The following is a 10,017-nucleotide window of genomic DNA, read 5'->3' as shown; positions in this document are numbered from 1 at the left end:
GCTTGTGGCTAGCGGTAGATGCTGTAAACAAAGGAATACTGGGAACTTGCGAGGCTAACTTTCATGTTTTCTGAATGTGTTTTTTTAAACAATTTTCCTCGTTCTATATTAATTTTTTTTTCACTCTTTCCTTTTTTAAATGAAATTTGTTTGCGACTTTTATCATTTGCAAAATGCTGTAAACAGTTGATTCGATTTTAACAGTTAAATTTTAATGTGATGTTTCTTTCCTTGTGTAGGTTCGCAGTGGTTGTGCCTTTATGGTTCATGTGTGCCAGGATGAACACCAGCTGTACAACGACTTTTTCTCTAAACCAACATCCAGGCTCGAGTGAGTGACACTCATCACACTGCAAACGTTGTTTACCTAACACAGATGGATCCATTGTCAGGAATCACACAGACAAATTAGTCCTGTTTGCATAAGGCGGGGATCATTTTGGAAGTGCTATAACTTGTGTAGGGAGTTTATTTCTTTATCACCTTATTTCTTACATTTGTTTTTGAATTTAAAGTCCTGTATGTTCAGAGCTTTTCGTTTTTTTATTCTTTGACAGTGAGCTGTTAGAGAAGCTGTGTCTCTCTCTGTACGATGTCCTCCGACCGCTCATCATTCACATCATCCACTTGGAAACTCTGTCTGAGCTCTGCAGCATCCTTAAGAACGAGATGCTTGAAGATCATGTTCGTAACAATGGTAGGTTGGAGCTTTTCCTCCTTTCGTGTGTTTTGATCAAGTTAAATACAAACGACTGTTCTGGAAGCCTGTGCAGCTGTTCTAATGCTGGGTTATCTTGTTTTAAGGGTGTATTTAGGCTGGACACATTTGGTTCACTTAAGGGGAACCAGAGTTCAGTTCCCTTGAGGGAAAATCCGGTTGACGGCAGTCTGAATACAGACCAAATGCAAAGTTCAGGACCAACAGACTTGTTCTTTAGAGACCCACTCAGATTTAATTTGTGTTTTTGGTGTTTTTAACATGTTCTTCTGACATTGTTCTGACGATGGAGGAGATATGATAAGAAATTTAAACTGAAAATACTATTTTTTTTTTTCAAATTGCTGTGAATCTGGAGCCAACAGTCCCGCTTATAACTCAGAGGCGAATGAACTCCTCCCACTTTGCAGAAACTATGACTTAGGAAACAACACAGGTTTTGGGATTTAAAACTGAACGTATTTTTCTTCAAATCCTGTCCACCTTTGTCATTGGAGCTATCACACGTCCATATATCTGGACCCCATAAGACAGCACAGGGTTAAGCATGGTTGAAAAAAAAAATCACCAAATCATAGAAGCTTCCTTTGAGTCCCTTCTTGTGCTGCTACCTAAATTGTTTTGTTAGAACGAGGAGGTTTGAGGTAAATTAGATGGCTCAGACTGGCACTAAGTCCTGAAGACGGTTGAACATCTGTAATAGTAGAGCTGCTAAGCTAAAGCTAACGGTACATCAAAGTACCAGAAATGTAGTCTTAAGGGTGAAAGAGATTTAATTTGAAAAAAACATGTCTTTCTTGTTCTGAACGGTTCCACTTACAAAGCTGGCTCATTCAAGAAAAGAACAGATGGTGCCTATTAGAGCAAGAGAATGAAATTGTGATACTAGATCTGTACCTAAAGATTGCCACATCTAAGGTGGTTACTGCTGCAGCATTGAGATATTCTTTTGTTTATGCAAATGTTAATAACCAAACTTCAAGTGAAAGAGATGGAACGTATTCATCAAAGCACGTGATTGGTTGGACGTGTGCTCACAAAAGCAGCTCGTGTTCTTAGGAGTGGAACACTCTCCATCGAGAGTCTGTAACACGTCTGACACAACATCCAGACTTTCAGAGGCCCTTTGTCTATCAAAACACTCAGTATGATATTAGAAAACTTTTTTTTTCCAATTCCTCTATTGACGGTTTCAAACTAAATCTGGTTTGCATAAAGTTCTGAAGCAACATCCATAAAATAGAAAAGTTTAATTTCAGTTCAGCAATTTTGTGCAATTTCTTTTGGAACTCAACATGAATATTATTTGTTAAAAAAGCATTTCATATTAATGAACACAATGAAACAAATTAATAAAAACTCGGACATGTTTAATGATTTTCTAATTTCCATCTGCAGTCTCCTGGCAGGTTGAAGGAATAAAACTCATTTTAAGTGGAAAAAACTAAATAGAAAAGAGAGACAAAATAAAAATACAAATTCGGTATAAAACATACTCATATGTAACATAATAAAATCTATGTCTATTTAGTAATGACATTTTCCAACATCTGGTCGTATGCGATTACACATTTGAGATTTTTGAAAGCTCATTATGAATATTTTATGTTTCTTAAATGAGAAAATTAAATAAAAACTGTAATAAACAGCAAAGTAATTGAATGTCATTTAGTTAAAAATGCTTTAGAAATAGAAAACAAATGCTAGTCATAAAAATAAATGTTTAAAAACTATTTATGTACCTTAATCACTACAGTAGTGAAAAAGTTGTAAATTGTAATTATATTGCATTGATTTAAACGACAAAAGCAAAAGGAGGGTTGTACATATCAGATGTACATTAGACAACATGAACAAATGAGAGGATAAACGTTTTTAATCTAGTTCTCTGATGGATTGGTGAACCGTCCAGGTTGTTCCTCATTTTCACCCAACAGTCTCTGGGGATAGGCTCCAGCAGCCTCATGACCCCCAAAAGGGATCAATGGGGTTGTGTGTGTGTGCTAACATTTTTCTGCACTAGGAATCAGTAACTCAAAAGGTTATACAAGTACATTGTTTTATTTATTTATTTATTTTTGGTCTTTTGTCTGCATCTACATAGATGATTCCGACAATGAAGTCGTTTTATGTAGAGTTAATCGATTCTGGTTGTGGCATTAACCCACCCCGCTTGCGCTCTTGTGCAGCCTCTCAGCTGGGCGCCTTTGATGCTGTGGTGAAACAGATGCTGGAGGATGTTCAGGAGAGGCTGGTCTACCGGACTCACATCTACATTCAGACCGACATCGTAGGTTACAATCCAGCTCCAGGTGATCTCGCCTATCCCGAGAAACTGGAAATGATGGAGGTAAGGGCTTTATATTAAGAAGAGTGAGGCTTTTCTTCAACATACTGAACAAATCCTGAACCGTAAACATTTGTGTTGAATCTTTACTATTTTTGCTAGGAATTACTTCATTTTCGACACTACAAAATATGGAAGTCGGTGTTCTAAAGAAGACAATAAGACAACTAATGGGACTTTAACTGTAAAGTGAGACTTTCCATCAGAAAGCAGTCAGATTGGAAGATGATGTAATCTATCAACAAGCTTTAAGGAGATGTATCACCCATACGGTCACAAATAACTGGTGTCGCACAAGAAATATACAATTTAATCTAAAATACTATTAAAGCTTATTCTATTTAACAAAAAACAATATCTGCTACAACAGTTACAATAACTGGAATAGTTTGATAGTCTACTGGTGTCTTCTGTCCTCACTGCTCTCCACAGTTATTTGGTTTAGTAACACACGACACAATAAATGCTCTGATCTACAACCCCAGAATCAGAATTGAAAACATTTTTTTACGTGGAGTTTTATAATTTCATCTGCATGAAGATAGAAGCATTTATGGTTTATATTTATTGGGGAATAATAAACTGAGAAGTGAAGTCTATAATTACATGTTTGCATGTTCAGATAGAAGACATTTGTAAGAAAGAAAAGTCTAACAAATAAAAACAAATATTGTACTTATTTTATATCTCATTGTTTTAAGGAAAAGTCCTAAAAGCATTGAATTTATGAATTTAGGAAAAAATACCATAAAACTAATTTAAAAAATATCGAATTTTGATATCTGAACCTCAAAAATTCTGATGTTTTAAACCTCATTTCACTTTTCTTTTGGAAAATACATTTTTTCAACCATGACCATTTTGAGCAACTAATGGAAATAAACAGTGGCAAAAAAACCCAACCAAAAAAATCATTATTTACCAANAAAAAAAAAAAAAAAGAAGCATCACAGCACAGACCACACGCAAGATAAGAGGCTATAATTTTGATCATAAAATGGAAATAAAGAATAAAACGGGAAATAAGATGAGAAATTGTTTTTCATTTTTGACATGCATGGCATTAAAATGTCTTAAAGTCTGAAATTTAACTTTAAGAAACTTGCAGGAACCCTGTGGTAGTATTTAATACTTTTTAGACACATTTTTTAAGCCTTCTCCAATATTTTGATTTTATACCTGCCTCATATGTATTTACATTTTTACACCAGAGCTTTTGCAATTGCAATTTAGCAATTGCGTAAATTTACAGATTTAAAGCAGTGGTCTCCAACCTTTTTCAGGCCATGGAATGGTTTTATGTTGGGCAACATTTTCTTAACTTTTGAGGGTAAAAGTTTAGCTTTGACCTCTGTAAAATATCTGCAGCTGCTGTACACTAGATTTTTTGCAGAAGGAGCCACTAAAGCGTGATATAAATTTATCAATAATCGTCAAAATGGAAGCAAAAAAATCAGACACAAACTTCAGCCTCGTCTGACTTTTTTGGTGCGATCGATAAATACACAAAAGTTCACTAAACTTAATTTTTAAAAATATAATAATAAAACATGTGACTCCACCATTTGAGCAACTTTTTTAGCAGCATCCTCTTAACATTTTACATTATTATTATGGCTTGTAACAGTAAGTTAATCCATATCTGAAATAACAACTCCTGGTTTTTATCTGTCAAATGCAGTTTTGTTTTATTTTGAAGTCTCTTCTTCTGTTTCCTCATTGGCTCTTTTCTGTCAAATGAAACCTTTTTTGTTAACTTCTCCTGCTTTCAGTTTAGTGGCCTGCAAAGCCGCTTTAAGAACATAGCAGATGTATTTTCAACACATGACTCAAAATAAGTGGGATGTGGTGGGGAGAATCCAGTAGTTTTACCAAAATAAAAGTTCCTTCAGAATCAGATTATAAATAAAATTAAAAAAAAGTGACACCTCTGATGTTAAAGGGTTAAGTAATATCCTAAACTTTTTCAAGATTGTTTATTTTCTACCTTCAAAATGTTTCCCCAAAGCTTTAATAGACTTCCTGAGTACAGATTAGTTTCTTCTTTTACTTTTTGAACAGACTCAACAATAATAAATGTCTTCTTTTTTGTTATTACTAGAAAATCGCTCAGAGTTTGAAGGAGGAGCAGATGAAGCAGATGTCACAGGAGTCCTCGTTTTCTGACGTGCAGCTTGAAGATGGCGGCGTGAGACGAAACAACAGTGCTGGTACGCATCTCCTAGTGCTGATTTTGTGCATTTTGATAGCAGCGATGTGAGAATCATTTGTTTTTGTCGTTGCTTTCTTCTCATTGGTTAACCGGATCCAGCCAGTTTAGAAGTATCTCGCCTTCAAACGTCCGTTTCTCCCGCGGATCTGCACGGCATGTGGTATCCCACTGTCAGGAGAACGTTGGTCTGCTTGTCCAAACTCTACAGATGTATAGATGTGAGCTCCAATTTTTTTATTATAGTTGAAAAAAATAATAATAAATGTGCTTTTTGGATCTTTTATTCACACGTTTTGTTTGTTTCCAGAGAGCGGTATTTCAGGGGTTGTCTCAAGAAGCTCTATCTGCCTGCATTCAGTCTCTGCTTAAAGCCTCTGAAATCATCATCAAAAGCAAGGTTTGACTGAAGTGCATGTGAACTTTTTGTGTTTCAGATTATTATGACAAACACTTTTTTAATCATCAGTAGGGTCAAATTAGCAAACTCCAGATCAAAACATTTGCTTTTAAGAATAAAGAGCCAACATTTAGTTCATGGCTTTTAAAGACTTCTCATTTTCTGAGAGTATTCCAAGAATTTTCAGTCTTCTAGAACAACCTAGTTACTACTTTGAAGTGCTGCTCATTAAGGAACTGCAAGCGAAGAAGACAAAGTGTTTTCTTGTAGCTTTGCATCAGTTTGATGAAGAAATTACGGAGAAACGGTTAGGAAGGACACTTTACGGGAGGTCTAATTACAGGTTTGCTCGACGAGCAGATGAGAAGACTTTCATTGTGTTTTTCACTCAAAGTGGCACAAAAATCCTCTTTGTGGAGAGACTGTCAAAAGAAATCCATAACAATAAATATCATAAACCTGATGGGTATAAAAATATATATATTAGAGCAATACATAGAGGTATGTTTCTAGAAAATGCTCTCTGCCGCTCAGCAGGGGGCAGGATCAGCCATGATGTGTTTTCCCACTTTCCTGTTTTTTTATTTATGAAACCAGATGAGTATAAAGAGGATAGCTTCTGCAGCAGGATAATTATCCTCCACATGGGGTTTTTATAGACTTCACTCACTTCATATTTGCTATTAATATCTTGCGCTAAGTGACTTTTCAGCAGTTCAAATTTAAGCAGCATTACTCTCAGGAGATGTGTTCCCACACCGTTTTTTTTGCTGTTTTTGGTCATTTTTATGGCTGATTATTTAGGCTCAATCATCAAATTGGCTGTGCTTTTTATCTCCGGGTACCCGGCAGATGCCCTTTTGTGTTGGCAGTGGTTCTAACTGCACTTCCCTCTCTCCGCAGACACAGGTAGATGGGCAACTTTTCCTGATCAAGCACCTGCTGATAATGCGTGAACAGATTGCCCCATTTCACACCGATTTTGCCATCAAGGAAATCTCACTGGACCTGAAAAAAACACGAGGTAAGATAATTAAAGGCTGGGGGAACATTGGTTTTCAGCTTGACAAAGCCAGTCATTACATTTTCATGCTCATTAAGCAACTTGTGCCTATCACATGCACCGGTGGCAACAATTAATGTGGAAATTGTAATCCGACACCATAATGTACATTAACCGTTGGCTCACAGGGCAGATAAAGTCGCCTCCTCTCAGTTAATAACATGTTGCATTTCCAGGCACTAGAGGGCACTCTAATTCTGCTCCAGCCTAGATTTAATCTCTGCTTTGTGTTCAGATGCTGCCTTCAAAATCCTGAACCCCAAGGCTGTTCCCAAATTCTTTCGCCTTAACAGTCACAACGCCATACTTGAATTCCTGTTGGAGGTATGGTGTATATATATATTTCTTCCTCTAAAGATGCTGTTCATTTTCTGAACTTTTGATTTCCACCCTGCTCAAGGGAAGCAGCACTTGATCGCGCTAAAGTCTTTTTCTGTGCGGTTCCTCAGGGAACACCGGAGATAAAAGAGCACTACATTGATTCAAAGAAGGATGTGGACCGGCACCTGAAGTTCAGCTGTGAACAGTTTATCCAGCAGCAGACTCAGATCTTTGTGGGGAACCTTGAAGAGTTTCTCACCAAGGTAACTGTTAGAGCGAAGGCAGACTCAGCCTGAGGCGGAGACGGCTCGTCCTGACCTTCAAATGTTATTTATTGCAAAGCTTTATTTAAAAGTGATCTGTTATCACTGTTAACTGAAAGCCTCTGTATTTACATGGCGAGGTAGGACAAATGGGTGCTTTTCATTCAGGAAGTCTCATTCAGCTGCAAGCTTGATTGTGATAATTCGCGCTTTTCTTTTTGTTTACCAACACATTTTGCTTTACTGTTCAATTAACTATCTTTATTTGCTCGGTTTTGTTGCAGGTCGCAGCTCTTAAGAAGATGGCAACCGAAGGCGGACCCACTTACAATCTCTCCCAGCAACCCTGGGCGCAGCCTGGTAAGACGTGTGTCAGGGAAAGCCGCGAGGGTCAGAAATCAATTCCTCCGAACCTGTGCAGCAAGCGCCAGAGGGCAGAGTCAGTGTTTTTGCAGGCGGCTGCTTCATTTTTCTTCTCCTCTCTTTTCAGCAAAGATCAACGACACAGTGATGGCCACCTACCGGGTGATGAAGAGCAAGCTGCCAAGCACTTTACAGAGCATGTCCTTGTACTTGGCCAATAGAGACACAGAGTTCATCCTTTTCAAGCCTGTCAGGGTGGGTGGCGTGAAAGATAGGGTATAACATGTACTGCGTGACTCAGCTTCTTTTTCCGTCGTCGTGAAAGCTAAAATAAATCCTCAAATCCTTTTATACAAAACTGTATTTGCATACTGCACTCATCTCGTTTTCTTTGTCCTTGTCAATTTTCCTTTGTGCATTTTGCTGGAAAGCTGAACTGAGTGTTTAGTCTTTTGTTGTAGATAGTGATGTTATAGCTCCGTTGCAGTGAGCACTCTCCTGCCATGTAAACAAACCTCTTAAAACGTCTGAACTCATTCATGACACTCTGTTAATCCATTCACTAAGTGAGGTTAAACACAAAGCTAAGAGGCCGTCCACTACACTTTGAACATGTAAATGGCTTTTTTTTTTCTAAGTCTACTTTGTTGAGTATTTTTTTTTAAATGTAGCATTGAGGTTATGCCCTCAGCCACAACTTGTCAGCATGAACTCTAATAGAGAAATCGGTGTGCTCTGTGTGTACCGTTCCGCGAGGTGCCAGGTGAGGCTGAATGAGACAAAAAGCAAAATTTCAGTGGTTGACATGGAAACAAGGTAGTCAGGGGACAGAGGCCAGATGGAAATGTGGTTTAATTTCCTTCCAGCACTCGGTAATAGGATGACTTTTTTATTTTTTTTTTCCACAGAATAACATCCAGCAGGTGTTTCAAAGGCTGCACGCTTTGCTTCAGGAGGAATACAGCGGAGAAGACCTTCAAATCATTGCTTGTCCATCTATGGAGCAGGTACATTAATGTGGGATTAGCAAGCTGGAGGCACCTTTTGAATAATAAAGAAACTTCTTAAACACATTCAGAGAGATGGATTAGTCCAAGCAGAGCAAACATTCATCCCTTTTTCACGGCTCTCTTTCAGATTAACCTGCTGCTTTCTGTCAATAAGTAATGTTTGGTGAAGAGATGCTGCTGAACACCCGCGGGATTGCCGCATGAAGCTGCAGCTCCAGCCGTGACCTGAAACTGAGGTCGAGTAGATGAGATGACCAGAAAAAACGCTGAACTGACAGACAGCAAAAGCCAAAAAATAAGATGGAATCACAGTTAGAACTCACTTAAAGTTGGACTTTTGGGGTACTGAACCAATCATTTTGTTTATTAAAATTAAAACCGGTGTCCAAGGTTGGAAGTGGTTTAAAGTGGGAGAAACTCTTTCATGTGTCTCAACACCAGAATGTTTGGAATAAGACGTTGCACTCCTCGTGAAGGTGGAATGGAGAAGCTATGAAGCGAACGGTCGACACTGCAGCTGACCTTCTCATTACCTAATTCGGAAGAACGGGATGGAAAAATATTTTAGCGCTTTCTTTTAACAGTCTATGTAACACACTAAATTTATGCTGATGTTGCAGCCGACTGTCTGAAATCTTCCCATTCTGAATGTTTTGTTATGCAAAAAATAAGATACATTTTATACTTAGTTTTTTTTTGTTTTTTTACTATGATTGATTAAAAAAGTAATGGACCGGCTCTGTACAGAATCCTACAAGTGTATAGTTCTCAAAGAGTAACAAAAGAAGCAGGACATTATCAATATAACCTATGATTTTGGTGTTGTAAAGGTATTTTATTTATGGATGTTCTAATTAAAGAGGTTAATAATGTTCTTTGGCCTTATTTCTGAAAAGCACTTAGTGGTTTAAATTCAGGGCACACTGCTGTTCCAGTTGCTTCACACGAATGACAGACTTCGGGTTGAAGGACATCGTCAGCTTTAGTGGCTCTTCTTGGCACAGAGTTGCTGTTTCACTGGCAGCTGCCATCTTTCCATCTGTGAAATGAGCTTTTTGCTGGGATTGACCTTCCGTGGGATGACGCCCTTTCGCTTTGTGTCAAGTAACTGGAAGTTCTGAAGGAGGACATTGATCTCCACGATTTTTGTCTTTTTTTCTTCTGTGTTTGGCACTGCAGAGCCGATTTCTTCTCAAACTGTTTTCCCCCCTCAAACATCTGCACATGTTCATATAATAAACATAAGCCATAAGGACTCACCTAAAGCTCTAACTCGGAGCTTTAACTGCACGTTGCAATTATCGGAGGTGAAAGCGGCGCAGA

The 10,017-nt window shown here is 38.0% G+C and overlaps 1 protein-coding gene across 1 annotated transcript in view; it reads left to right on the top strand.

Annotated features, from left to right (window-relative positions):
• Positions 1-9,568, top strand: part of cog3 (component of oligomeric golgi complex 3) — a 14,632-nt gene extending 5,064 nt beyond the window's left edge. Inside the window, exons 11-23 of the mRNA XM_024287027.2 lie at positions 240-331; positions 558-697; positions 2,908-3,068; positions 5,167-5,275; positions 5,377-5,495; positions 5,585-5,674; positions 6,578-6,698; positions 6,973-7,061; positions 7,187-7,321; positions 7,606-7,681; positions 7,812-7,939; positions 8,593-8,691; positions 8,822-9,568. Of these exons, the coding sequence (XP_024142795.1) occupies positions 240-331; positions 558-697; positions 2,908-3,068; positions 5,167-5,275; positions 5,377-5,495; positions 5,585-5,674; positions 6,578-6,698; positions 6,973-7,061; positions 7,187-7,321; positions 7,606-7,681; positions 7,812-7,939; positions 8,593-8,691; positions 8,822-8,851 (1,389 nt within the window). The 3' untranslated portion in view covers positions 8,852-9,568. The remainder of the gene's footprint in view (positions 1-239; positions 332-557; positions 698-2,907; positions 3,069-5,166; positions 5,276-5,376; positions 5,496-5,584; positions 5,675-6,577; positions 6,699-6,972; positions 7,062-7,186; positions 7,322-7,605; positions 7,682-7,811; positions 7,940-8,592; positions 8,692-8,821) is intronic.
• Positions 9,569-10,017: the final 449 nt, after the last annotated feature.

This window comes from Oryzias melastigma, linkage group LG21 (genome assembly GCF_002922805.2).
Source record: "Oryzias melastigma strain HK-1 linkage group LG21, ASM292280v2, whole genome shotgun sequence".
NCBI lineage: Eukaryota > Metazoa > Chordata > Actinopteri > Beloniformes > Adrianichthyidae > Oryzias > Oryzias melastigma.
The sequence above is the reverse complement of the archived record's forward strand: the minus strand, read 5'-3'. Positions and strand labels throughout refer to the sequence as shown.